A 26,002-nucleotide genomic window follows, 5' to 3' on the forward strand; every position below is an offset into this window, starting at 1 on the left:
CCGAGAAAGGGTGTAACCTTGCAACTCTCTCGCCTCGGGCTCACGGCGGGTGTCACTTAGCGTCGAAGCCAAACTCCACCCATGGTCATACGAGCAATAATGAGGATCTTACCCTGTTCAGTGACCACAACAGCGTGCCCACGTTTTGAGCGCCACCCTCGGGCTTGAACACTTGGCACCCGGGGCACGGCCTTGGCATAGCCCTTAGTGACCTTCCTCTACTCCTCATCGACGGCTTGGCTCAGTAGCTTCTACAAGGAGATCTGACATCTATAAAACTTTGTTGTCAAACGACTTGCTGTGCCCTGTCAGTGGAACTGTACTATACGTTGAAGTCTTCTTTCATCCAGCTCTTCTAAACCACTCGTCACGAAGCTCAAATTTGTCGAAAATGGAGAATACAGATGTTAAACCACGTTCTATCGATATGACACGGACAGAGAAAATCGACATCGCAGAACCGCCGGACCAAACCGTCGCTTTCACGACAATGGAGACGAGGCGCCTCCTCCGGAAGTTGGATATCGCCATACTTCCTCTTGTCTCTACGATGTATCTACTTTCGTTTCTCGATCGATCAAACATCGGGAATGCTAGACTAGCTGGCCTTGAGCAAGATCTAGGGATGACTGGTTGGGATTATGCTGTGAGTCAACTCTACTATCCTACCATGGTCTTGCAGTTCATGGCATTGACTCATACATGTGTGAAATGATAGACAGCCGTTTCAGTCTTCTTCCCTTTCTACATCATCTCTGAGGTACCGTCCAACCTCGCCATGAAAAAGTTCCGGCCGTCGATCTGGATCCCCTCGATCATGGTTGCTTGGGGCATAGTCATGACCCTCATGGGCTTAGTGCACAACTTTGGAGGTTTGTTGGCTGCACGTATGGCCCTTGGTCTTGCTGAAGGTGGCTTGTTCCCTGGTGTTGCTTATTAGTGGGTACCAAGAATGTCTTGCTGTTTCGGGTTTTGCTAACAAACCATAGCATCACCTTATGGTACCGTCGTCATGAATGCGGTTCCAGAATTGCGATCTTCTTCTCGGCCGCAACTGCTGCAGGTGCCTTTGGAGGCCTCCTTGCGCGTGGCATCATGGAAATGGATGGGATTGCTGGGCTCGATGGTTGGGCATGGATCTTCATCCTTGAGGGTATCCTGACTGTCATAGTTGGTGAGAGCGAATTCTCTTCGTCGATATCTCTAGGTTTGACATATCCACTGACTGATATTAGCCGGAATCTCTTACAAATATCTACATGATTACCCCGATACCGCTAAGTTCCTTACCCAGAGGGAAAAGACTGAAGTCATACGACGCCTGAAAGATGACAGCACGGCTCTATCGGACGAATTCCGCACTCAATTCATAAAGGATGCCTTTACCGACTGGAGGATTCTTGTGCACTGTCTCATCACCTTCACCAACTTTTTACCACTCTATTCCATCTCGATCTTTTTGCCAACCATAATTCGGGGTATGGGATACACAAATGAGACTGCTCAGCTGCTTACAGTACCGCCTTATTTCCTTGCGTGTCTTGGCACTGTTGGCATTGGCTTTGCTGCCGACAGACTTAGAATACGTGGCCTATTCGTTATCGGACTTGCTGCACTCGCGTAAGTCTCCACCGGGGATGCGATCATGATCGTCCTGTACTCTACATCGTAGCGAAGTTAACTTAGTGACAGCATCGTCGGATTCATCATTCTCCTTACTGTGGACACAAATGGCGTCAAATACTTCGCTTGTTTCCTAGTATTGCTAGGAATCTATCCAAACGTGCCACAGATTACCTCTTGGAACAGTAATAACGTTGGCGGATCTGTAAAACGAGGTGTAGCCATTGCTATGCAGATCGGAACGGTGGGTCTATTCCTTGTTGACTGTTTATCCTTTACTGACGATGTACCAGGGTAACATGGGTGGCGCAGTCTCGGGGTTCATCTTCCAGGCCCGCGATGCTCCTCATTACCATACTGGCCACGGCATTCTCCTCGCGTTGTGTTGTTTGACTGTGTTGCTGGCTTCGTTCATGACGTGGTATTTGCGGAGAGAAAACAGCATAAGGGATTCCAAACATAAGCCTCCTCAGGAGTACACACTCTCTGAACAAGAAGCGGAGGCAGACAAAGGTGATAATGCCTCTTTCTTCCGATACACCGTCTAAGATTGCTGTAACTACAATCCAAGACATCTTCTAAGCACAAATGCTTCAATGTTATGGTAGTCGCACAACAATCTACTTCATTTCCAAAAAGAGAATGACAAATCCCACACATGAGTGAGAGAGATGCTCTTCACGTAACGCATGTGTGTCCATATCGCGGTTCGTTGAGATGAACATGGATGATATTTTTACTCCACATAAGGGGAACATCGATCTACAGTTTATTCTTGAATTTGCGTTTCTCTTGCTGCTCAACCTTGAACTGCTGGACTGCCTTCATGTATTCCACCGAACCAAATCTTTCCTGCTGAGTAACCTGACACTCGCGATCATTCGCATCAAGTAGCTGTTGAAGTACGGGTTGCTTCAACAGTATCTTTGTAGTTCGAAGTGCTCCGGAAGGAGATTGCGCGATCCGGCGTGCGATTTCAATTACATTGTCGAGAAAACCTTCTTTAGGCAAAATCTTTGTGACAAGATGCAGCTTTTCTGCCTCCTCGGCTGAGATGGGTTCTCCAGCTAGGCATAGTGCTGAGGCTTTCTGATGACCCATAAGCCGCGGAAACGTAAAGCTCGATGCTCCCTCTGTGGTCATTCCCCATTTGACGAACGGTGTAAAGAAGTATGCGTCAGGGACACAATATACAAGATCGAAGAGAGCGAGACTGCTCACGCCATAGCCTGCGGCTGGGCCATTGACAGCGGCTATCAGAATCTTCTCGGTGGAAATGAAGGTCTTTGTTAACTGATGGAAGTCTGAGCCAAGAGCGAACGACATAGGAGCCTCCGTGTCCGTCAATTCCATCCCAGTGCAAAAGAACTTGCCTTCTCCCGTCAGAAGAATGACTTGAACATCGGGCTGACTATCTGCCCACCGCAGGGCAGATAAACTGTCCGCTAAGAGCTTGGGATGCAGAGAGTTCCCCGACTTGGGCCGGTTATATTTGATGATGGCAATCCGACCCGCTTCTTGTAGTTCAACTTTGACATAGCTGTATGAAGGTGGCGTCATGTCGGTCTGGTCGTGTGTATCCCTCCTGGCTATTGTCTGGCAAATTCTGAAGAGAAGTACAAATGACGCGGTAGCCAGAACAGGCGACCCGACTCGAAGTAGGTGACTTTTGTGTGTATGAACTAATGGAGTATGGCTCTTGCAGTGCCATAAGATGCTCCTATAGCGCTCTGTACCCGAAGCGAATTATACCTAGGTAGTCTTATCTCGGACAGAATCTATGCTCCGAGAGCATTAGAGCACCCTGCGCCCCTCATTCTTCTCAAGAGACTAACTTTGTCAGCCGCAGGGTAGCTGGCGTCTGACTTGAAGCCGTCCACGGACACACCTCGGGCCGCGCCAAGCCCGTCCCCACATAGCCGCATTTCGAGGCTCCGTTACCCCGCAAAACTTTATCTGAACTCGGGTTAGGTCTCCAAACCCGACGCTGCATAGACCCGTTCCTTCTAGAGTGATGCATCGGGAATGCCGTGCTACTCCCGCCAACCGGCCGGGTATGTAGCGCGTGTGTCCAATACTTTTTTGAGACCATGTTGTTCAACTTCACCAGTCTTGGATTGTCGAAATCATATACCTTCAAACAAATTTCTGTATCATTGTACCCATGGCGACACTTGATTCGAAGCCTAGCGAGATGCCGCAAAAATTCAACTTTGCGGTTGATGTAATCGACAAATGGGCAGATCAACAGGATGATTTGCAGGCCATGCACTGGGTATCGCAAGACGAATCGAATACCAGGCACATGACCTTCAAATACTTTTCCAAGCAATCCCATAGGATTGCTCTCCTCCTTGATCAATTGGGGTTCGGGAAAGGGGATACTATGACGATGGTTCTCCCAAGAGTGCCTGCATGGTTAGTACGCTATCTATGCGTCTACAAGAAATTCGACTGACAATCTGAAGGTGGGAGATCGCGCTTGCGGCCATTCGCAGCGGAATCATTCTGTCACCAGGGCCGAATCTCCTGACCGAGAAGGAGATTCAATACCGGTGCAATAAAACCAAATCGAGACTGTTTTTCGGCGACGAAACGAGCGTGTCGAAGTTTCTTGCCGTGCGCCAATATTGTCCGACAGTTAAGCATATCATACGAGTCGGAGATGGTACTAGGAGTCAAGACGTTTCTTCTCTGTATGCCGCACTGGAGGAGATCGAGACTCATGCCAGATTCGACTCGGTGTATCAAGAATGGAGCAGTCCAGCCATGATCTATTTCACTTCTGGAACGTCTGGTCACCCGAAGATGGTAAGACATAACCAGGTCATGCTCTCTCTAGGTAAGGTTCCGAGCACTTTGCATCTGAGTAAGTTACTAAATAGAGTAGCAAGAGGAAGCGCATTCGGACAATGGTATCAGCTGGCTCCAGGTAAAGTCCTTTGGAACACTGCGGACCAAGGTTTGTCAAATCGTTCACCAGAGAAGTTCAGAACGACATTGTTGACCCGCTGGCAGGTTGGGCAAAGGCTGCATGGTCTTTCTTCGGAGCTTGGAACTCTGGCGCAACGCTCTTCGTGCACGATGATCGTGGAGCGTTCAGTGCAAAGCGCACCGTGGATATACTGTGCCGGTACCCGATAACTACCCTATGCGCCGCTCCGCTTATCTTTCGACAACTCGTGTCACCCGAACTAGAAGACCACTTCAAGCGAAACCCTCCCGCTGCGCTAGCTCATTGTACAACGGCTGGAGAAGCGCTGAACGCTATAGTCACCCAGCGATGGCGTCAACTTACCGGTCTCGACATCTACGAAGGATATGGCCAAACAGAAACCGCATTATTATGTGCCAATCTGAAAGGCTCCACGATCCGCCCAGGCTCCATGGGGAAACCAGCACCTGGAGTGCCTCTCCACATCATAACGGCAACCGGAGTGGAGGCTGCGCATAACGAGGAAGGAGATATAGCAGTGCTGTTGAGTGACCGGAAGGGCAGCAGTAACTTCTTTGGTATCTTCGATGGCTATGTGCAGGAAGATAATACGTGCACCCGGAATGAAAAAACCGTTACGGTGGATGGGGAAGTCAAGTCCTACTACCTAACCGGTGACAGAGCAACTCGTGATCAAGATGGCTACTTCTGGTTTGTGGGGCGAGCGGATGATGTTATCAACTCCTCTGGATACCGAATAGGTATGCTCTAGTCCTAACGCTTTGAGTCTTCTTTTCTGACAACTTCCTAGGTCCTTTTGAAGTAGAATCCACGCTCAAGCTACACCCTGCCGTCGCAGAAGCTGCCGTCGTATCCTCGCCAGATCCAGAAAGAGGAGAAGTCGTGAAGGCATTTGTCGTTCGTGCGACAGAGTACGAGAATACTCCACCTCAAGAACTTGAACAGGAGCTGCAAACGTTCTGCAAGAAGAATGCAGCACCATACAAATATCCACGAAAACTGGAGTTTGTAGAAGGCAGTTTTCTCCCTAGGACTACGAGCGGCAAGATTCAGCGGGCCTTACTCAGGAAATCAGAATGGCGAAAGGAAGCAGGCTCGAAACTCTAATCATGTGTCAGCCTGTACCTTGACTATATCCTGTTTCCGACACCTCCATGTTTGCGCTCGATGTCCGCCTTTTGTTCCCTTTGCTAGCTCAAAGCAGTAGCTTATTTTCCACTAAGGCCGTCCAGACACCTTCATATATGTAAAAGTCCATGAAGAGTATAATGATCTGTACAACACTACAAGCGCCACGCATAATTCGTGCCGTTGATGTTTTCCTCATTCTCGCCGTAATCTCTGAGAGCGAATGAAAAATTATCGATCATAGTCCCGGTGTTTGCAGGACCAAAGATCTGAGGTAGAATCCCGTCAATGTGGCCACTATAGCCGTCAAGATCCAATCTGGGACTTTGTTCTCGCTCAATTGTGAGATCTTCAGACTCAATGTTTGTTGCAGCTGTATCGGTGGAGCTCAAAGCCTTGGTCGTGGACAGTGTGCCGTAGTCACAGAGTGCGTACAGTTGATCGATGTCGGCAACTTCGAGGGGGACACTTTGGAGGGAAGGATCGATCAAGTCAGAACAACGTATCGAATCAACAGCGAACTGAGTCAGCTTTGCAACCTGTGAATGTTATCTTGTTAGCTAACGATAGACCTATACCCAGTATTCACATACCATGCGCCCTGACGTCTTCCAAAATCTGGTTTTCCCGCTGACGTGCATTATACTGCTTTGTAGAGCTTCCACGGATTGTATGCGAGTAAGACAATCTAGCGAGTGCTGGAACAAACAGTGTATTGAGCCTGCTACGGTAGAAGCGTAGCTCAAAAAAGTTGCTGACACTTTGTATTGCGCGCGGGCCGCGTTCTCCACAGTGCGCGTGAGTTCCTGAGCGTGTGTGAAGCAACTGACGATTGTGCGAGACAGAAAACCGGCGGGTATCTTGAATTGTGTCCTCTCGAGTCGACGCCTTATCAGAAACGGATGCTGAAGCAAGCAGTAGCAAAGATGATACAGGACATAGGTCAAGATGGTGGACTCGGTGATCGGCACGTTGGGCTCAGACTGACGAAGAGGTGCGTTCAGAATCGTCGCCTGTATGTCCCCATAGCAGTCGAAGAGTGTCTCGAACTGGGCGAGCTGAGAGCAAATGGTTTGGTACTCGGACGTGTGGTCCCACGGCGCCTTCCGATCGCCAGTAATGTCTCGTTGGAAAGTGTAGTTGGCCACTTGGCTCAAGAGAGAAGCGACGACAACAGTTGGTGCGAGTGTCTCCATATGATCGACTCTGAAGTCGACAAAACGCAGAAACTCTTCCAGACTTACCACTTGCTGCGGTGTGGATGTTCGGAAGTTTTCGTCACTGCAGGGTAGCTGAATACGAATTGACTGGTCCTGGAACAAGGACGGTCTATGTCTGCCACAAGTGGCCAGCTTATCTAAAAGATAGATCGACCATAACGTGCGACGACGTTCCTCTTGAGCGGAGAAGGGCAATTCAGTGGGCGGTTCAGTCATCATGTGCATAGCTTGTGCAACATTGACAGCTACACCAATTTTGATCCATGCAGTTCTATGCTTACACTCTGAAGCAGTCAGCCTTGTCTTTGTCTGTGAATAAAGAGCAGAAATACCTGTGAAGTCATACAGCGCGAGTAAAGTCGCCGCTTGAACCACATAGTGGTCTAAAACTTCATCAGAGTCAAAGATACGCCTGAAAGTCTCTTTCCATGCTGCGGACGCGTGCGCCGCAGCTGTACGATCTTTGTCGGCAAAGAATGGATCATCTGAAAAGCGTATCGCTATTCCTAGTACAGCTCGTATAAGGTAGTTCGGCAGCCTACCACTGCGTAGCTGTTGCTGAAATGTCTTTTCATGAAAGAAGCAGTATGGCTGACCGTGCCAATGATGAAAGAATAACTCGATAGTTGATGATAAGATGTGAGATGGAGGCATCTGTGGTTCGAGACTATGAGCATTGATCGACGCATCGTTTGTATTGGAAGTTGGAAGCTGCTGCCTGCTTGTGAAGGTTGAAGTGGCTGCAGCGTCGATACTGCGCAAAGAGTTCAGCATATAACCTAAGATATGCTTAGCAATGAGGGTGCGGTACCTTTCAAGCATGGAACTGAAATCGGATTGGGGATCGCCGCTCATATCCAATGAAGTCAGACCTTTCTATGAAGCTGTCAATAAATGATTCTTAAAGTAGGAAGAGAAGGAAATACATTATTTGGGTTCATGTCTTTAGGATGGTCTGACGTTGGGCGGCTGTCTTGTGTCGTTGTCCATCTGCGGCTGCGGTAGACGCATTTCTGGAGCAACCGAGCGCAGAAGCTGCATGAAGGCTGCTCGCCATCACATTTGACTTTCTTTCGTCTATGTCGCCATATTCAGTCGCCACGACTTGTATTTTGTGGTCGTTTGCGGACCCGATACGTTGGACGCGCATGTGGTTATGCAGAGTAATGGGCGAGAGCTTACCGGCAGTTCAAGCAAGCCTGGCGAGACCGACGGCTATTTCGGGGTTCCGCGCCTTGATCATCCATCTGAGAAGGTAGTGGGTCTCGAAAAAGGATGAGTGTGTAATCGAACAAGGTGAACGTTAACAGACGGCGATGGTGAGGCCAAGGCTCGCTCTCTTGACACTAAACATAGCGCCATTCCAACCCCGCACTGGGGTGCCGTGTCGTACCGCTCTTCAGCGACTCGTTCCCTCGTTCCCGCATATGAGGCTGGAGCCGTAAAATGCAGCCTTTTCATGACTCTGGTCTACAGGGAGATCGAGATGACTAAGTAGCGGACAGTAGTATCACAACGACAGTGAAGCAACAAACAAAATATTAAAAGCTAAAGAAAGCAGGAGAATCCAAGCGCGGCAATATGCTAGGATTTGGGAGAAATGGGGCTTGTCTGTTTTCATAGTCATCATTCACACGGTGCGTTGCGATGGCCGTTTACCGCCAAGGGCGCGCAAGCAATATCTTATGCTTGACCTATAATAACTAGATCCTGCTTCCTCTATACCATCATCTTCTATCGTAATACTGTTAGCATGCAGCAAAAGCAGAGATCTGCGCTCTCCCCACTTCCTGATATCACCCGTGGTCTTTCCGCACCACTGCCTCCTGCACGCCGTCCTACTCCACCAATTTCCGCTCCAGAATTCCTCATAATTGGTCTTTTTGCGCTACGTTTCACAGAACGTCTGATTGTGAGCCTCGACTACTATCCAGGTCGCGATGCCGATATCATCTGGCTTGTCAACTTCCTTGCGCCTTACCCCAACGACTATAAACTAGCGAAGATCTCAGGCAGTCATAGAGATGACTATCTTGCGATGTATCAGAACATAGTTTCACGCATGAAGAGGCAACCAAAGTACCCCGTGCGCTTCATGCAGATGAACCCGGATCCATCGATGCAGCAGGCACGGCAAGGGCGCGAGATGGAACGGCCGAGGGAGATGACTGATGGTGAGTAAGATGGTGAGACGATCATATGCAGAAGCTAAAACTGAACAGCAGAAAGATCGGACATCGTTGACTTCTGCGATGCGGCAGCCGAATGGGGATCCATGCTTCCAATTCCAGTGCATGAAGCGGAGAAGATGGTCGAATTGGCTGACCGGAGGAGGATCGCAGATGTCGACAAACCTTATCGGCAGCAATTGCGCTATAGCAATCGGGAAGAGTTGCACGGTCAAAGACAGCCACGTTTCAACGACAGGGACGAGTTGCAAGATCAGAGGCAATCGCAATTCGCGCTGAATGCCTTGCCACGCGATATGGGAAGGCCAGTCCATGAACCAAGGCAACCAGAACGCGAGGATAGGTATCAACCACATAACGCTGGAACGTGGCGTGGCGACGAGTGCCTCATTGCAGAAGAAGGGCAGCTTGCGGAATACAGGCGACGGAGACGTTATGTGTCGTTTGCGGATGAAGAATCATATTTTGACGTAAGAGGCATGCGCCGGTGAGACGAAGACATGCTCAAGATTGCTCTGAAAGGTCAAGATTTAACAAATTCGAACGAGGATGAAAAGGCGTCGACGAACGGTCGGCCGATGTATTGATCATGTAGCTGTTCTCAATGTAATCCGTATGCATACTGCTCGAATTATAATGTGGCAGAAGCTTGATGTATCCTCACAGTCTCCAGTGGCGGAAGCAATGATCGCTTTATTTTATCTCAGTACCTCACGAACTGGTTTTAATCTTCGTGTACGTCTTCTAGTCGCCTAAGCTCTATGCTTACTCGTAATGTGAATTCGATTCTGCTTTGCTGTGCACATCTTCCAGTACTGATTCAGCCACGCCCGCGCCTTCGTCGTAATCGCAAAAGTAACGATTAAAACAGGCAGCGCCGTAACCCAGAAGATCCACCCTTTTGTCCTCCCAGGCAAGAACTTGTCGTCCATGGAGAAGATTGCTGCAATAGTCGAAAGCGGTATGAACAGCATCGTCAGGTTGGTAATGTGAGCAAGATTGGAAGCATTCTTGTTGGCAGCTTGTGCTTCTTGCATGGTGGTGAACTGCATGTAGGACTGCAAGAACGCATCTGCAATGCCGATGATCTTGCCGCAGTGGTCTTGTACCGAAAGCCACCCGTCTCGCTCCCATTGCAGTTCGTCAGAACTACCGGGGCGGTATAATCCCAAAGCTTCAAGGTTTTCCTTCAGTTCGATGAGCAAAATACTCATAACAAACTTTACGTCGACAATGAATCCAAAGACCTCGTGCTGCCAGTTTCCCAATACTCCCTGGTCAAAATTACGAAGATAGTACCATCGATTGACATGTGACTTTGCTGCAAGGGGATCTGTCTGCAGTCGTAGCAGAGTCAGGATTCGCCTCCGGACATATGAAAGAGACGAGCAGATCGCGAGTTTACGAGCGGTGTCGGTGCATGTACGTGGACCAATCGTTCCGGATGGCGTGTTTTGCTGGATTGCGACTATGTCGTCAAACATAGACGTATACTGTGGGCGCTTCTCTCCTTCATCCCAGTCGTCTGGGTTCGACGATAATATTGTAAAGTCATGGAAGTCGGGATCTAGTGAATGCAATCGGGAGTACGCGTAATCTTCCGAACAGTAGTCAACTTCAAGCATGACATTCTCCGAGAGAGATTTGACCAATTTACCAACTGGTGGATCTACTATTAGAACCGCTACCCAGAGAGGTTAGTGGTGTCGAACAGAGCTGAAAGTTGAATCTTACAATCCCATGAGCCATCTTCCCGGGCAGCAGATGTCCAGAACGACAAAGCATGATAGCTCTTAGGTTGGTCGATGATCGGCCCTTTTGGGTCGTAGCATTGTATGTGACGGTCGATGTTGAAGTCACATTTAAAAGTATGTCCATGAACCGCGGGATCAGCATCAATGCGAATCGGTTGTGTGGAAGGATACCTTATGACGAAGTTGTTTTCGGAGTAACGACGGAAAGGTTTGCGGTGATTGAATGAAGGAGCTGCGGGATCGGCCCAGTGGGCGCCGAAGACACTTGGGGGAATGCGTAGGTGTGAGCCGAGAATTTGAACGTAGTTCAGAGGTAGATCTTCAAGTATGAACAGTCTTCGCCAAGGATGCGTCGGCTTCGCATCAGCGGTCTCATCAAGATAGCATTGCAGCTCTCGCGAACTCTTGAACATTCTCGGCGGCATTGACACCTCGTCCAAATACTCGATAACTGCCACTCTGCCCATGTCACGTTGGTATAGGGATTGCGCGTGTAAGTTCCGAACAAAATCCGGAAATAGCCAATATAGCTGCGAGCTCAACAATGCGAGGTAGGCCTCGCAAGCACTATGTTGAAGCAATGTCGCTGGCCTATCGTTCCGAGCAAGGGATGGGATCTGAAAGTCGTGCATGATTTTGAACGAGGAAAACAGTCGCAAGATCGATCATGTTGCCCGTCGTTGATAATGATCATACCGCCCTATGCTTGTACGTCAGCCCCGGGCGGAGATAAAGGTATGTTGAGTGGCTAGAGTAAGCTTATTAGACAATAGGAAAGCGTGGCTGGCTTTACCCGGTGATATTGCTGCGAAAAGTGTGCCAGGGCAGCCCCTAGCACTGGTGATGCATGGATTTCATCCACCCTTGAATGGGAGAGTGCGACCCTCACAGCCACTCCAAGGAGATTGACGAAAGAGCTCATTCCCCATGTTTGCTCACACTTCCAATGGCCATATTAGCCAGGCTGCGATGTTTAGTTTTAAACAACACTCGCCTCCAGAGATGTGGCAGATGTGAAAAAATGAGAGCATCTTGTATGCAGCGTATAACCGGTCTATATCCGCGACTTCTCCGCGTGTGTAAGATACGATGTAATCGTCGTCCCCCTAACGCCGAGCCATGCAATCGTCAATCGTATCATGCAACCTTACTGTGTCGCACACTGAGGGCCCTCTGCCTCCTCATCATCGTCTTCCCACTCGGCGCCTCCAGCACGTGGGTCGCCGCTACCAGCACCGTACTCTTCCATGTCAGCATCCCACTCAACGTCTACTTCCTCCTCTTCTTCATGCTTCTTCTCGCTCTTTTCATCCTTGGGTAGTGCGTCACGGAGCTTCTGTACTGCGGCGTCGTTCTTCAACCATCCATCCTCTGGGAACTCGACATCAACTACTAGGTAGAGATCACCTCTCGCGTCGCTGCGCTTCATGGGCATACCCTCTCCTTCGATCTTGAGGATCTGTCCTGGTCGCAAGACGTTGCCGTTTGGTTGTTGCACGTTGAGCTTAAGACCACGTCCATCGAGATGAGTGATGACCACGCGATTGAAGCCTGTTAGTGCCTCCACTAAGCTAACCTTCAACTCGGCCCTCAGATCAGCGCCTGCGCGTTCGAAGACATCGTGTGGCGTCTCGGTGAGCGTGAAGATGATATCGCCTGGCTCCTGGTCGGGTAGTTGATCTGCCTCTCCTGCAAGTACAATGCGCTCGCCTTGTCGCGCACCGCGGGGAATGTAGAGTTCGAGCACGTTCTTGGTCTCGACGACCTTCTTGCCCTTGCACTTCTTACAACGCTGCTTCTCTGGGATGACTTGGCCAGAGCCTTGGCAGTTACCGCAAGGAACAGTTTCCTGGGTGACGAGGCCAGGACCGACCTGGCGGAGGACTTGCTTAGCACCTTTGAAAGTCAGTATAGTCGTCAAGTGCAAGGTGAGAAATTGACATACCCCGCCCGCCACAGGAAGCACAAGAATTTGCCTTTGCGCCCTTCTTTCCACCGCTGCCCTCGCACAGGTTACAGATGATGTTCTTTGTGTTTGAGAACTTTGTCGTCTTGCCCTTGTACAGCTCTTCCAAGCTGACCTCGTACTCTTGCTCTACTGGGCGTCCCTTCCGTGGCACGTTTCGTCCACCGGGCATGCCGCCCATGCCACCCATGCCTGGCATTCCGCCAAATCCACCCATGCCGCCGAACATCTGCGCAAAGATGTCGTCCATGTCGGGGCCCTCGCCTCCCATGCCGCCCTTGGAGGGGTCAAAGGCGGACATGCCATGGGTATCATACAGATGTCGCTTGTCATCGTCGGAGAGGATTTCGTAGGCTTGTTTCGCGGCCTTGAAGCGCACCTCGGCTTCTGCACGGTCTTCTTCTGCGACCTTGTCGGGGTGATGTGCTAACGCGGCCTATTGTCTGTCAGTATGAGGCGTGGATGCACTGCTGTTGCCTGCGGACCTTGTGGTATGCTTTCTTGATCTCGATTTTGCTCGCGCCCTTTTCGATCTCGAGGACCTCTGTTTTCGTCAGTGCGGTTCGTAGTCTCTAGACTTGTGTATCTACCGTAAAGATCGATTTCCTCATCCACTGGCATGGCGTTAGCAGAGAGTGGTGATGTCGTCGATTGGGAATACCTACTTTTGGGCTACTTTGGGGTATGAGTCGGAAAGTGAGGAACAAGACACACTCTTAGAAGCATGTACAAGAAATAAGGCGGGCGCAACGAAGTAGAATGCGTCCTGTCCAGTGAGAGTGAAGGCAACAAACTTTCTCCAGATTTGTCGATCACTTGCAATGCGGGCCAAATTCCTGAGGAGCGGCCCCCACTAATGTCGGGCGAATCCCTGCACGTCATTTTCAACCGCGAACTCGAACCCTTTGCGTCGCATCAACACCCAAATGTCGTTTTCACTACTTGTCCGCCCACAACTATCCACCTACACATGCCGGTCATGTCTAGTCCGCCTTTCGCGATCCTCGCACCGCTCAATCACCTCTAAAGGAAATCCTCAGCTCGCTAAAGAAGGAAAAGACAAGGCTAATACTACCGTACCAACATCTCCCGCACGGACGCGTTTTGCACCTTCGCCGACGGGCTACCTACATCTTGGATCACTGCGGACGGCGCTGTTCAATTACCTCCTCGCAAAACGAACGGGCGGCCAATTTCTACTGCGAATAGAAGACACAGACCAAAAACGCACGATACCAGACGCCGAACAACGACTCTTCGACGACTTACGATGGGCGGGACTGCAATGGGATGAAGGGCCAGAGGTCGGGGGTCCGTATGGGCCGTACAAACAGTCAGAGCGGAGTGCGATATACAGAGAATACGCGCACAAACTTCTGGAATCAGGACATGCATACCGCTGCTTCTGTTCTTCCGAGCGCTTGAACGCCTTAGCCGAACACAGACATAAGCTGGGCATCGCAACGGACTATGACCGCACATGCGCCCCACCTGCTATATCCAAAGAAGAAAGCGATGACAGAGCATCCAAAGAGGAATCGCACACCGTACGCCTCCGAGTTCCAGATCAATACCCGACATACAAGGACCTCATCTATGGCACCTTCCGACCCCTCAAGAGACGCGGCCATGTCACCGAATCTGCCTACGAAGACCCCATCTTGTTGAAGTCTGACGGTCTCCCTACATATCACCTTGCGAACGTAGTAGACGACCACCTCATGAAGATCACTCACGTAATACGAGGAAGCGAATGGATGCCCAGCACCCCGAAGCACATCGCCATGTACCAAGCATTCGGCTGGACACCTCCCGAATTTGCCCACGTCGGCCTACTCGTCGACGAGAATGGCAACAAGCTCAGCAAGCGAAACTTCGACACCGACATCACTGCCTTCAAGGAGATGGAAATCTTCCCTGAGACCCTGACAAACTTCGCTGCGTTACTAGGATGGAGTCACAAGGAAAAGAGCGATGTCATGGACCTGAAGACATTGATCGAGAAATTCAGTTTGAAATTCACAAAGGGCAACACCACAGTGACATTCGGTAAAATGCAATTCCTCCAGCGCAAACATGCCCTGCAACGTGCTTCTGTCGGCGGACCCAAACTCGAAGAACTGGTTCGCAACGTCTCCAAACTCCTCACTTCAGAAGACAGCCCCTACCAAGACTGGCAATCCATCATTGGCACGCCCTTTCCCGAATCCTACATCCGCTCCATCATCCTTGCCGACGCAGAAAACTATACAAACGCAAACGAGTTTCTGTACCGCAACTCCTTCTTCTTCACACCCATCCGTCCATTCGACAAGCAACCGCCCATGTCAACTACATCCGACATACCCATGCGCGCACAAATGTTGGCAGACATTAAAGAGGAAGATTGGAATAAAGAAAATCTGATGCAGAAGGTGCACGAGATCATTGATGGTAGGACAGAAGGCAAGAAGGGAAGCAAGGATGTGTATCACTACTTGAGGAAGACGATTACAGGGCAGGAGCAGGGGATGCGGTTGTACGACATTTTCACAATTCTTGGGAGGACTGAGACGCTCAAACGGTTGGGGTTGCTGATCAATAATTAGTATGATGTATGATAGCATGTGTAAAGTCCGGGAACGTATGTAACAATAGCATAGAGAGCATGGATCACGAACACAGATCATTTTTGTTCGATTCATTTCGTGTGGTATCCCATCCCATGATCTATCCAATGTACGCCCTACACACCCTGAACGCCATACCATGCTATCCACGATACTTCATCGTACACCTAGGAAGTCTCCATCTCGACCTCCTGGCTCTTGACCTCCTGCCCGTTCGTAAGGTTAAAGACCTTATCTTTGACGTTTGCAGCTAGTAGGCCCATATCTTCTTCACGCGCAATCTTGCTCCCAGCCGCACCCAGCTTGGTCAACTGGTTCTTACTCTCGCTGTTCGTCGCGTATCCTGCTCCGCCTTTGAAGCGCTTGCTGCTGTTGTTCTCTTGCTGCATTTTACGGGCGAGGTCTGAAATCTGTTTGGTGCCGTAGTCGCGGTTGGAGATGAGAGGAGAGGATGACAGTGTTTGTACCCAGTACTTGTTCCACAGCGCTTCTAGTAGCTTAGCGTCGAGTGACGACTTGTAGTGCGAGACTTCGAGGGGGTAGTAGTGGTTGGCGTGTGCGCCAAAGTCCTCAATCTTGCCGAGCGGAATGGTTTCAAAGCCGTCGCTCTCAGCGCCACTTGTGTTTTTGGAGCCGCCACCTGCCTTGGCCTGATTCTCAACGTACTCTGTTGAATAGGTACGGAAGGCACCGATCTCGACTTTGCCCGCAGAGACGGTTCGGTCGGGATCGATGACGATGGCGCAGAAGGGGTCTTGGAACTGTTGTTGAGTCTTCTGTGTGTTGACGTCGATGCCCGAGAGCCAGCAGCCGTAGCCAGGATGCGAGTGGTACCAGCCGACGGCATTCTCCATCTGTCCCTGTTCTCGTGCGCGCTGTAGAAACTCTACCATGTACTCGTTTGCCTCGTCTTGTGCATTGACTCGTGTCTCTGTACCCTCGACTGGTAACCGGAATGCGTCGGTTACGACGAATGTGTGTGCTTCAATCTTGCCTAGCATCAGGCCCATGACTTCGATTGAGCCGCCGGATCGCGCGTGCATGACCATCTTGAGGAGGGCGATGGCCGAAATGCGGACAGACGTGAAGTAGTTGGGGTCGGTTCGCCATGGATGCGCGTTGTTGATGGCTTTCTGCTCCGAGGAGGAATAATTGTAGAGGGCGTCCTTCTGGGGATCTACAAGCTTGACGGAGTTCTCCAGCTCTGGGATGTTTATTAGCATGCAACGTCAAGCGGGGTATCATGGTATTATGATGGATGGGACATGGGTTAGACGAGGAATCAGACTTACCCCACGTCTTCAAAGCGGTCCCCATGATTGAAGACGGTGTCGAGATTATTTGGGTGAGTTTGATGCTGTTTGGTGGGGAGGCAAGGCGGGAGCTGTATGCTTATTGCGGGGAGCTCAAGCGCCAAGACAAACAAGGCATCAGCGAGCAAGCCGGCAGTCATAGGAAAGTGAAGTCGAGTGTAATTCAAGACACCGCAAATACAGCTATGTTATGATTTACTGTCAACAGCCTAAAATAGAGCGAGATCAAAAAGTCTGTCTTCTCTCTACTTCTTCCTCCGTGACTGATCTTCCCACCCTGACCTTTCATTCATCTTCCGTGCCTCTTCCTCCATCTTCTTGACCCATCTCTTAGTCAACTCCTCATTCTCTTTGCGCAATTTCTCCTTCTCCTGCTCCGCCATGTTCAGTTGTAGGTTCAGCGCAACCATTTCGTCGTGTACCTCCTCCACAAGCCTCCCCTTGCCCTTGAGCTCCTCCGTTCTATCCTTGCTTCGCCTCTCCAGTTGCGTCCGGACTTTTTCGAGCTGTTCTATGCGCTGCTTTTGTTGCGTGTCTGAGGCCTTGAGGGTGCTCAGCTCAGCAGTAAGGGCGCTCAGTTGACTTTCTAGATCACCCCGCGTGCGCTGAGTGACGGCTAATTCGGAGCGAAGTTGCGCGATAGCAGATGGCGAGGAGACATCGGTCGTTGCTGGTCCTTTGCCCTTTGATGCGCTGGCCGCGGGGGCTGACTCTTCCGCGGAGGGTGTCTGATTCGCAAACTGCGCCGTGTTATCGGCGAGCTTGGTATCTAGACATCTGAGCATGATTCCGTGACATCGCGCACTCCACTCTGCAACTTACAGGCGTTCACGTACCCCTCATGCGCCTTCTCCCTTGCGTCACGCGCATCGAGTGCAGACAAATATTCCGCCAGGGGATCACTCATGGCGGCAGGTAGGGTCGCGAGAGATCAAGGGAGATACGAGCCGTCTCTATCGCTATCATGGTGGTGTGCTACGTGGGAGTAGGCTGAAGGTGGGCACCATGGACGATTGCGGGTGCGGAGGTCGTCACTGCTCCGATTCGACTCTACCCCTGCTAGCGCCGACAGGAAAGTTCCATCTCCAGCTATCCCACGTCACTACTCAAACTTCTTCACTTCCGTTCACTCGTCTCCCACAACTTACACACAATCTTCCAGCATGCCGCCCGCCCACCACATCTCCGGTACCTCTCGTGCCCTCTACCGTGTCTTCATCGCTCCGAATCTTCGCAATACGACATCAATCCCACTCCTCTACGCCCCAGCTTTTGCGCCAACTTCGTCTCCGAACTTTCTCTCCTCGTCCACGCCCAGTCTCACGAGCCGAACCACAACCCGCGGGATAAAATACACAAAAGATACCCGCCGCCATGCCATCTCAGACTACTACGTCATCGACAAAGCCATCGAAGCTGACTTTATAAACCTCGTCGACGAAGAGGGTGCCATTCACAAGAACGTCCCTCTGCAGGAGGCGCTGTCAAGCATAAACAAAGTCACCCACCACGTTGTACAAATGGTACCTGGGAAATACGACCAAGATGGCTTCCTAGATCCGGAGAGCTTGCCGACATGCCGCGTTATTTCCAAAATTAACCTACGCGCCCAACACCAAAAGAAACTGGACACAATGCGACGGCAAGCCAAGGGACTGAGTGCGGGGTCAGGACTTTCTTCAAAAACGTTGGAGTTGAATTGGGCAATTGCGCCGGGGGATCTAAAGCATAGGCTGGCTGCCATGAAGAAGTTCCTCAAGGAAGGGCGCAAGGTGGAGGTTATGCTTGGGCGGAAGAAGGCTGGTAGGAAAGCGACGCTGGAAGAGGCGGATGCGGTGATGAAGGCCATTGATGAAGCGGTGGAAGAGTGCAAGGGTTCGCGAGAGACTAAGCGCGAGGGACAGGTTGGAGGTATCCTGAAGGTTACATACGAGGGTAAGAAGATTGAGAAGGAGAACAAGTCGAAAGATGCAGAGGCGTGAGGATGGTCCAACGTGATCTGGATGAACGAACCTTCAGAAAAAGTACCGCAGGTGCACGAGCAAAATGCCGAGCCGCGGATAGCTCAACTCAATACGAAAGAAGCGAAGATGGGGAAGGAAGAAGGAACGTGAATAGTTCCCGTGCATGTAGCATACTGTACAACATACAACATCACACGTGGTGTAACGATTCATGAACATCTATAGATACATTGTATAATATCACATATCAAAAACCTCATAACTTCTTCACTTCCTTGGCCGGCTCAGCCTTTGTCTCAACTCCAGTCGCAACATCCACCTCCTGCACGTCCTCACCCTCGATCGTCTCGCGTTCGGCCATGTCAGCCGCTATTTCCGCACTCTTGGCCTGAAGCTTCTCCTCACAAAGCCTAACCTCTTCCCTTGTCTTCTGCTGGCCAGCGAAGTGGCCCTTGAGAGTGGCAACGACATTCTTCTGCTTGGCGAATTCGAGCCTAGACTCCAAAAGTAGTAGTTCTGCATTGTCGACATTGGTCCTCTCGCCGCTAGCCAATTCCAACTGTTCTTCAGCTCTCGCTTCATCCCCAGTCAAACGGAAAGCTTCAGAGCGGTGCTCGTGGATTTGTGCTGCGAGTAACGCCGCCTCATACTCTACTTCTGCCTTCCGTACTTGAAGCTCCCCCAATTCGACCATGATCTCTTCAGACTCCAGTCTGTTGGTGTTCAAAGCTCTGCCAGCAAGGTCATGTTTCGTGTTGATTTGGTAAGTTATAGTCTGGATGCGAGGCCACTCGTCACTCTCCGGGGAGATGAGATAGTCGTTGAAAGAACGGCCGGTCTTCTCGGCGAATTGCAGTTCCTTGGCTTCGGAAAGGAGGTTGTAGGCGGATATCGTGAGTTCGGAACGTTTGGGTCCTTGAGGCAGAGATTCAGCGTAGGCGTAGCGCGTACCTGCCACATTTTCGTAGACTCCAGCGCGCATGACATCTTTCTCTTTAGGGTCGGAGAGGGAGAGTTCGCGGAATTCTTCCCAGCCGATGGTCGATTCGAGCTCGGTGGGTGGCGATGATCGGACAAGGCTCTTGTGCCAGGGCGTGATGGCCTTGTGTGTGATATCCTCCTCATGAGCAAGGAGGATGTTGTGCAATGCGTCACGCTCGATGATGACGCGCGACAGTTCGAGGAGGTTTTTGACGTCGACTTCCTCCCATGTGAGCGTTTGTTCACCACGATCCATCTCTACCAACGCCTGCTCCAATAACGGTCGCTCTTCCAACGTGACCATCAAACTCCTGCCCTTACCGTGTAACTTTTCGTGGTACTTGAGGATATCGCTCAGTAACTTTGTTGATGGGCTTTCAATCTCCATCGCGTTGTCCACAATGATCAGTTCGCCCTTCCTGAACCGGTACGAGAGTGCTGTCCGCCATGCGAGGTCGTAAACCTTCTTAGGCAGTTCAGTCGCAAAGTCGCGGGGCTTGGGGCCATGAGCGACACCTCCACCTTTCAGCATGGGCGACTTCTTGTCTCCCAGACGAGCGCGACCGGTTCCCTTCTGCGGCCGGATCTTTCTTGCTGAACCTCGTACTTCATATCTTGTCTTTGTCGAAGCAGTACCTAACCGGGTACTATCTCCTTCGTAGATGACAGCGCGGTGTAGTATGTCTCGTCGGGTGGGCAGGTATAGGTGATTTGCAGGGTATTCTTCGAATCGGAGCGGTTCCAGAGAAGGGAATTGGTGGATAGTTGCGAGAACTGTCTGCTGCTCAAAAGGCTTAACAGGCACATATCCGGAGTCATGGGCCTTGGCATTTATCGACGATAGCGTGGCCTTGGAGGGGGCAGATGTGGTTATTGAGCGGCTGGTGGGCGTGCATAGAGATTTCTTAACGACGTTAGCATGTCGCATACAATGACGGCGAAACAACATACGGCGCAGCGCGTACACAGCGCATTCGGCCGTATCGACAGACTTCTCAATTGATGTGTGACGCCACGCATGGGCGCGGATATCCTCGTGGAAGCCATGCCGGTCGGGGTGGTTCAACTGTTGAAGTCGTCGGAGTTGGAGGCGGAGGTCTACGAAAAGCGCTAACGTGAGGATCACCACATTTTCCAGCGGGCACCATCGTTCTTGAACACCGTCCAAGCCATCAACACCATGGCCTCCACGCCAACACTGCGCCAATTCAGCGCATGTCTACGATGCGTGCGACAATTGCCAGCCGCCAATGGCACCCGTCGCCTCCTCTCCACCTCGGCCGTAGCTCGTGAAGAGGTGCAGACACAACCCACGAATGCGACACCACCACCACCGCCCTCGAACCCACCGGAAGGCGCTGCCCAGAAGGCTGGCTCTCAAGAAACCCCAGAATACATGCAGAAATGGGGTACTCTAGACCCTCAGATGGTTGAGAACAAGAAGCAGGAACGCCGACTGTTGCGGAGAGAACATGTCCAACCCGTTGGATCCCGTCGTCGCCGTGCTGTTCTTCGTCGATCGACCATGCAGAAGGCCGATGAGGTTCCCTTCGAACAATTGCCATACCAATGTTTCCAGGAGGCGAGAAAGGTCTTGTTGGAAGACAGGCAGGAAAAGATCAAGGAAATCGAGACCCAGCAGTTGCGGATAAAGAACCTGATGGCCCAAGATCCAAGCACCAGTGGAGGTCCGGCAGCCAAGGAGCATCGATTGCGGAGTATGAAGCAGCACCTTCAAGAGCTGATTATCCTGGCCGACATCAACGACCCGGTTGTGAAGCGGAAGTTTGAGGACGGACTGGGTAGGTATTGTCAATTTAGATGCTACCAACTTGACTGACTTGTGCAGGTAACATGAACAAGCCAATCTATCGCTACCTTGCCGAAAAGAAGTGGCGCCAGTTCAAGCGCCGTGTGCTGGAACAACGTATCACACAACTTGCGATCGTTCCCGACCTTCTCCCCTCGCTGAATTTGGTAGCAGACATTGACCTCGGTTTTGGGCGAAAGCCGGTGGCGCCCGGAGACTTCGTGGATTCTGCCATCAGTGAGAAGATGCCTCGTCTCAACGTTCAGACCTTCACCCCTGGTGAGAAGCTGGTTACTGTGGTAGTAGTAGACGCAGATGTGCCAGTCACAGAAAAGGACGGCTTCACTTACCGATGCCACCTCATCGCCTCCAACATATCAATCTCACCAAGCAACACTTCGATACCTCTTCAGCGCATCGCTCAAGAAGATCAGAAAACTGAAGATTTCAGTGCCAAGAAGATTGCGCTGCCCTGGGTTGCTCCCTGGGCTCACAAGGGTGCGCCATACCATCGCCTAGGCATTTTTGTCTTTGAGCAAAACGAAGGCAAGGCGCTCGATGTCACCAAGTTCAACAAGACTCAGCGTATGGGGTTCAATCTCCGCAGCTTTGCTGATTCGAACAAGCTGAACGCAATCACAGCTACGCTGTTCAGAACGAAATGGGATGAGAGCATGGCTGGTGTCATGGACCGCGCAGGTCTGAAGGACCAGATTGCTGTAGAGTTCAAGAGGAAGAGGGTCGAGCCGCTACCTTACAAGAGGCGAACGGAGCGCATGCGCTGAGGGCACAAGAGACGCATATAGTGGATGTATTAGTCATGTAAGCCATATGTACAATACAAGATGAACACAGCTGCAGCTTCGATCTGTCGTGCTTGGACTCTGCGAGCGTGGACTCTGCGAGCGTCGCACGGCCGAGTGTAGCAGAGGTAATATACCACAGCAACGAAAGCGACTGCATTCAGCTCGAGACGAACGGCATGAACTCTCACTGTAGTTCCTCCAATATCATCCAGGATCGAAGATAGTGACAGAGAGATTGCTAGGAGTGACATTCGTTCTTTCCATTCGCAGTCGCGGGGGTTGTCTCCTTCCTGCTCTCGTCATCTCACCTCTCAAGGTCGTCACTTCTATCTTCCGTCGATCTGCCTCATCTTCCTATCATTGCCTTTCATTCCTATGTCATAGCAACCACCGTGTACAAATTTTTTCGTCGACTCTCCTGCAGTAGGCCACTGCCACCTGTTTGACTTCCTTCCAGCATCACCATCGTCATGACGCAGAACGCGCTCTCGCGCCCGCCCTTCCCTCCGTCTGAGCAACAGATGGCACTTGCTCTTGCCATTGTTCGGACCAAACCAGCCGGGATGCAAGTACGAGGTACATTCAAACCTTTGAAAAAGATCCACACTTTCTGATATCGTTAGACTACGTTCTGCAGCTACGTGCCCAGACTAAGCCCGGTCTCGGCCCCAGAGAGCGAGAAAATCCTACATGCTATGTTGACGAAGTCGCCTACTGGAAGAATCGATGTCAAAAGGCCGAAGATGAATGTGAGAAACTTCAAGGTGTCAATATTAAGCTCGAAAGATCGAACCACTTACTGTCGAGCCTGTCCGGTCCCGTCTTGGATGTTGATGCAGCTGCCTACACCACCAAGCGCAAAGCACCATCAGCGTCACCCACGAGATCCAAGCCGTCGAGACAAGCACAAAAGCAATCGCCAACGGCCGCTGCTCAAGAAACTATCGACAATGACCTGGATTTCTTGGAAGTGCTGGGCAGGGATGGTTCCAAACTCATGGAAGCTTTATACACTACGCACTCACTGTGCCGGTCCGACGAGCCTGACACTGAGGCTCTCTGCTTCAATCTTGTACGAATTGCTTCAGGCATTGGCAAGGTCATACTCATTGTCGCTCAGAACCACGAGCTGCTCTCTCGTCAAGGGCGGAGAAGCGCTAAAGCCATGTCGTTCGACAAGGACAAATCTGACTTCGCTGTTGCCCTCTCTGTCTGTGCTAGAGCCTTCATGTCGTTACTCGTTGGTACAAATAAGCTCGTGGGGTGCAAAGCAGATGTGCGACTTGCTAGCCTGGTCGTCTGTGAGGTAGCAGGGATGTTCAACGCCGCGTTGCAATCGATCGAGATATCAGCTCGACGTACAGCGGAGACTTCCTTGTCGCCAACCTCTTCACCAAATAAGACGAAGACGAAAGCGCCGTCTCCGGTCGTGAAAGAGTCCGCTCCGGCTAGAGCAGTTGCTCACTTGTTGATCAGCTTTCTCGGATTCCTCGAGAAAACCGACTCTGTGCATCAAAAGATCTTCGATGGCTTCGTCTTCGTCCTGTTCGAACGCGTGGGAAAGAGGTTGTATTATTTTACGTTCGGACAGCATCGCAGTACTTCTATCGAAGGCAACATCTTGCCACCGCCCGAGCCGAGAGATGCTGCTGAGGCGACAACACGGGATAGCGACTCCCTAGCCACCCGTCTTGAAGTGAAGGCACTCGTATTGATCCTTGAACGAGCAATGGGTTTAGCTCCAAACCACATGAATCCCCAGAACGCTCGCCCTAACTCGGCATCTAACCGACCCGCCCGTACAATGAGCACCAAAACTCCAGTGACGAGCACCAGGGCGCGCTTGAGCCCTCTGGCAAGAGACCGCTTGCAACGAACACTTGTTGCGTGCATGTATGGGAACAACACTAACGACGAGTTCCTGGATGTTCTCACAAAGCCTGTTCCAGCTATGCGACTTGGTTCCATGCAAAATGTAGCCAAAGTCGACGACAAAGATGTGCAGACATGGTACAAGGAGGAGGTTTGGCGACTCGTAGGGTGGGATATCCTGGCAAGGGAGGGCGCGTGGTGAAACAAAGGAATAGATGACGACGAATTCGAAAAAGAATTAAACTAGGTTAAGATATAGGGAAGTCCGCCAAGTCTAGTTGCTGGCTTCCTGCGCCAACCGGAACTGACTGACAAACCTCCGCTCTACCGCCGACCTTTTCGCGCTTTCTAGTTCATCTGTATCTGTCTTCGTTTCATCCTTTGTTCCCCATCCCCCTCCACCAGGTGTGTCGATCACAAAGCAATCGCCCTTCTGTACAGCAAAGTCCTTACGTCCACCCAACCTACACCACCTCCCACCGACTTTCTTGACGACGTAGTTCACTCCACTACTTCCGTCTTCCCCACCCAACATACCATAAGGTCTAGTAACCCGCCTTTCACTGACGATACTTGCATTCATATCGCGGTAAAACTCGTACACCCTCCGGATACCATTCCCACCACTCCAACGCCCTTTGCCACCTGATCCATCCCGTATACTAAACTCGCGAAGAAGCACAGGATACCTCTTCTCCAGTAGTTCTGGGTCCGTGATACGGGTGTTCGTCATATGGATATGTACTCCGGAAGTTCCGTGCCAGCCAGGTCCCGCGCCACTACCTCCGCATATCGTTTCTCCGAAGCCGAAACCGGAGTCTGGAATGAGGTTGCCAGTGTCGTCATTGTCACCGTTTATGCCAAAGGAGAAGACGTTGCAGTCACCTTGGCTTGCGGCACATGCTTCGAAGGCGCGGTTCACGACGTCTGTTACGCGTTGGGATGTAATAGGATTTCCAGCGCATACTGCGGCATATGGTGAGGGGGTGAGGATACTTCCTTTTGGAATTGTGAATGTGAGAGGGCGGAGGCAGCCTTCGTTCAGCGGAATGTCTTGGTTTATGAGGCAACGGAGCACGTAGAGTGTTGCAGATCTGGCAATTGCTTGTGGAGCGTTGAAACTGTGGTAGCCTTCTTCGCCTGTTCCAGTGAAGTCGAAGTGGGCAGACCCGTCATCTGGGTCGATGGTTATCGCGAGTTTTATGGGGGTGCCGTCATCCATGTAGTCGAGTGCGGTGAGGATCTTACCGCCAGTTTCATGATAAGTGCGCTTCATGAATTCCCGCACACACGACTCGGCGTTCGAGGTGATGGCATGCATGTTGAGGTGTACAATGGCGAGACCTCTTTCAGCGATGAGATCGGCTACCAGTGCGGCACCTTTGGCGTTGGCTGATACCTGTGCTTTGAGGTTGTTGATATTATCGGCTAGCTTACGTGTTCCTGAGCATCCTGCATACTGTGCTGGATCATGGAGTAGCACTCTTGTAACCAGCTCTTCGTCGAAGACTCCATCGCGAACAAGATACTCTGAGACTATCGTAGCGCCTTCTTCGTGTAGCTCAACGCTACCAGCTGGCATTGAGCCTGGGAGTATTCCACCAATTTCTTGATGATGACCTATCGAAGCTGTGTAGAATATGACAGTCTCGCCCGCATGGTCGAAGACAGGTGTTACGCAAGTGATATCAGGAAGGTGCGTGCCGCCGGAAATTGGGTGGTGAGCCTGAATCCGCTGTCCGAGCTGCAAAGGGCTATGGGAATGGTATTCGTCTATCATGGGCATGGCATACAGAGGCGGAGATCATTGA

General features: G+C 51.1%; 15 protein-coding genes across 15 annotated transcripts; 7 read left to right on the plus strand and 8 right to left on the minus strand.

Annotated features, from left to right (window-relative positions):
• Window positions 1–391: 391 nt before the first annotated feature.
• Window positions 392–2,171, plus strand: AA0111_g10177 (hypothetical protein; the record flags this gene model as incomplete). The annotated part of the gene is made up of 6 exons (XM_028643897.1): window positions 392–646; window positions 719–939; window positions 990–1,174; window positions 1,236–1,620; window positions 1,693–1,867; window positions 1,917–2,171. The coding sequence occupies 6 exons, from the start codon at window positions 392–394 to the stop codon at window positions 2,169–2,171; spliced, it is 1,476 nt and encodes a 491-aa protein (XP_028502233.1).
• A 214-nt stretch (window positions 2,172–2,385) lies between these two features.
• On the minus strand, window positions 2,386–3,183 carry AA0111_g10178 (hypothetical protein; the record flags this gene model as incomplete). Its single annotated transcript, XM_028643898.1, has 1 exon — window positions 2,386–3,183. One exon carries the CDS (start codon window positions 3,181–3,183, stop codon window positions 2,386–2,388), a length of 798 nt encoding a protein of 265 aa, XP_028502230.1.
• A 634-nt stretch (window positions 3,184–3,817) lies between these two features.
• Window positions 3,818–5,686, plus strand: AA0111_g10179 (Acyl-coenzyme A synthetase; the record flags this gene model as incomplete). The annotated part of the gene is made up of 4 exons (XM_028643899.1): window positions 3,818–4,041; window positions 4,092–4,492; window positions 4,642–5,319; window positions 5,370–5,686. The coding sequence occupies 4 exons, from the start codon at window positions 3,818–3,820 to the stop codon at window positions 5,684–5,686; spliced, it is 1,620 nt and encodes a 539-aa protein (XP_028502231.1).
• Window positions 5,687–5,862: 176 nt separating this feature from the next.
• On the minus strand, window positions 5,863–7,782 carry AA0111_g10180 (hypothetical protein; the record flags this gene model as incomplete). Its single annotated transcript, XM_028643901.1, has 3 exons — window positions 5,863–6,246; window positions 6,301–7,211; window positions 7,260–7,782. 3 exons carry the CDS (start codon window positions 7,780–7,782, stop codon window positions 5,863–5,865), a joined length of 1,818 nt encoding a protein of 605 aa, XP_028502181.1.
• An 898-nt stretch (window positions 7,783–8,680) lies between these two features.
• AA0111_g10181 (hypothetical protein) lies at window positions 8,681–9,607 on the plus strand (the record flags this gene model as incomplete). Its single annotated transcript, XM_028643902.1, has 2 exons — window positions 8,681–9,101; window positions 9,150–9,607. 2 exons carry the CDS (start codon window positions 8,681–8,683, stop codon window positions 9,605–9,607), a joined length of 879 nt encoding a protein of 292 aa, XP_028502171.1.
• Window positions 9,608–9,868: 261 nt separating this feature from the next.
• Window positions 9,869–11,283, minus strand: AA0111_g10182 (hypothetical protein; the record flags this gene model as incomplete). The annotated part of the gene is made up of 2 exons (XM_028643903.1): window positions 9,869–10,800; window positions 10,851–11,283. 2 exons carry the CDS (start codon window positions 11,281–11,283, stop codon window positions 9,869–9,871), a joined length of 1,365 nt encoding a protein of 454 aa, XP_028502170.1.
• A 734-nt stretch (window positions 11,284–12,017) lies between these two features.
• Window positions 12,018–13,457, minus strand: AA0111_g10183 (hypothetical protein; the record flags this gene model as incomplete). The annotated part of the gene is made up of 4 exons (XM_028643904.1): window positions 12,018–12,766; window positions 12,816–13,272; window positions 13,322–13,380; window positions 13,427–13,457. The coding sequence occupies 4 exons, from the start codon at window positions 13,455–13,457 to the stop codon at window positions 12,018–12,020; spliced, it is 1,296 nt and encodes a 431-aa protein (XP_028502169.1).
• A 305-nt stretch (window positions 13,458–13,762) lies between these two features.
• AA0111_g10184 (Glutamate--tRNA ligase) lies at window positions 13,763–15,424 on the plus strand (the record flags this gene model as incomplete). Its single annotated transcript, XM_028643905.1, has 1 exon — window positions 13,763–15,424. One exon carries the CDS (start codon window positions 13,763–13,765, stop codon window positions 15,422–15,424), a length of 1,662 nt encoding a protein of 553 aa, XP_028502175.1.
• A 188-nt stretch (window positions 15,425–15,612) lies between these two features.
• AA0111_g10185 (COP9 signalosome complex subunit 5) lies at window positions 15,613–16,762 on the minus strand (the record flags this gene model as incomplete). The annotated part of the gene is made up of 2 exons (XM_028643906.1): window positions 15,613–16,649; window positions 16,738–16,762. 2 exons carry the CDS (start codon window positions 16,760–16,762, stop codon window positions 15,613–15,615), a joined length of 1,062 nt encoding a protein of 353 aa, XP_028502174.1.
• Window positions 16,763–17,003: 241 nt separating this feature from the next.
• Window positions 17,004–17,665, minus strand: AA0111_g10186 (hypothetical protein; the record flags this gene model as incomplete). Its single annotated transcript, XM_028643907.1, has 2 exons — window positions 17,004–17,527; window positions 17,581–17,665. The coding sequence occupies 2 exons, from the start codon at window positions 17,663–17,665 to the stop codon at window positions 17,004–17,006; spliced, it is 609 nt and encodes a 202-aa protein (XP_028502173.1).
• Window positions 17,666–17,921: 256 nt separating this feature from the next.
• AA0111_g10187 (hypothetical protein) lies at window positions 17,922–18,740 on the plus strand (the record flags this gene model as incomplete). The annotated part of the gene is made up of 1 exon (XM_028643908.1): window positions 17,922–18,740. One exon carries the CDS (start codon window positions 17,922–17,924, stop codon window positions 18,738–18,740), a length of 819 nt encoding a protein of 272 aa, XP_028502172.1.
• Window positions 18,741–18,978: 238 nt separating this feature from the next.
• AA0111_g10188 (hypothetical protein) lies at window positions 18,979–20,750 on the minus strand (the record flags this gene model as incomplete). Its single annotated transcript, XM_028643909.1, has 2 exons — window positions 18,979–20,607; window positions 20,655–20,750. The coding sequence occupies 2 exons, from the start codon at window positions 20,748–20,750 to the stop codon at window positions 18,979–18,981; spliced, it is 1,725 nt and encodes a 574-aa protein (XP_028502161.1).
• A 133-nt stretch (window positions 20,751–20,883) lies between these two features.
• On the plus strand, window positions 20,884–22,298 carry AA0111_g10189 (hypothetical protein; the record flags this gene model as incomplete). Its single annotated transcript, XM_028643910.1, has 2 exons — window positions 20,884–21,505; window positions 21,553–22,298. 2 exons carry the CDS (start codon window positions 20,884–20,886, stop codon window positions 22,296–22,298), a joined length of 1,368 nt encoding a protein of 455 aa, XP_028502176.1.
• A 491-nt stretch (window positions 22,299–22,789) lies between these two features.
• AA0111_g10190 (hypothetical protein) lies at window positions 22,790–24,393 on the plus strand (the record flags this gene model as incomplete). The annotated part of the gene is made up of 2 exons (XM_028643912.1): window positions 22,790–22,895; window positions 22,943–24,393. The coding sequence occupies 2 exons, from the start codon at window positions 22,790–22,792 to the stop codon at window positions 24,391–24,393; spliced, it is 1,557 nt and encodes a 518-aa protein (XP_028502224.1).
• Window positions 24,394–24,465: 72 nt separating this feature from the next.
• On the minus strand, window positions 24,466–25,977 carry AA0111_g10191 (Uncharacterized protein; the record flags this gene model as incomplete). Its single annotated transcript, XM_028643913.1, has 1 exon — window positions 24,466–25,977. The coding sequence occupies one exon, from the start codon at window positions 25,975–25,977 to the stop codon at window positions 24,466–24,468; it is 1,512 nt and encodes a 503-aa protein (XP_028502225.1).
• Between the last annotated feature and the right edge of the window lie 25 nt (window positions 25,978–26,002).

The sequence above is a fragment of the Alternaria arborescens genome, assembly GCF_004154835.1.
Source record: "Alternaria arborescens strain FERA 675 chromosome Unknown contig_33, whole genome shotgun sequence".
NCBI lineage: Eukaryota > Fungi > Ascomycota > Dothideomycetes > Pleosporales > Pleosporaceae > Alternaria > Alternaria arborescens.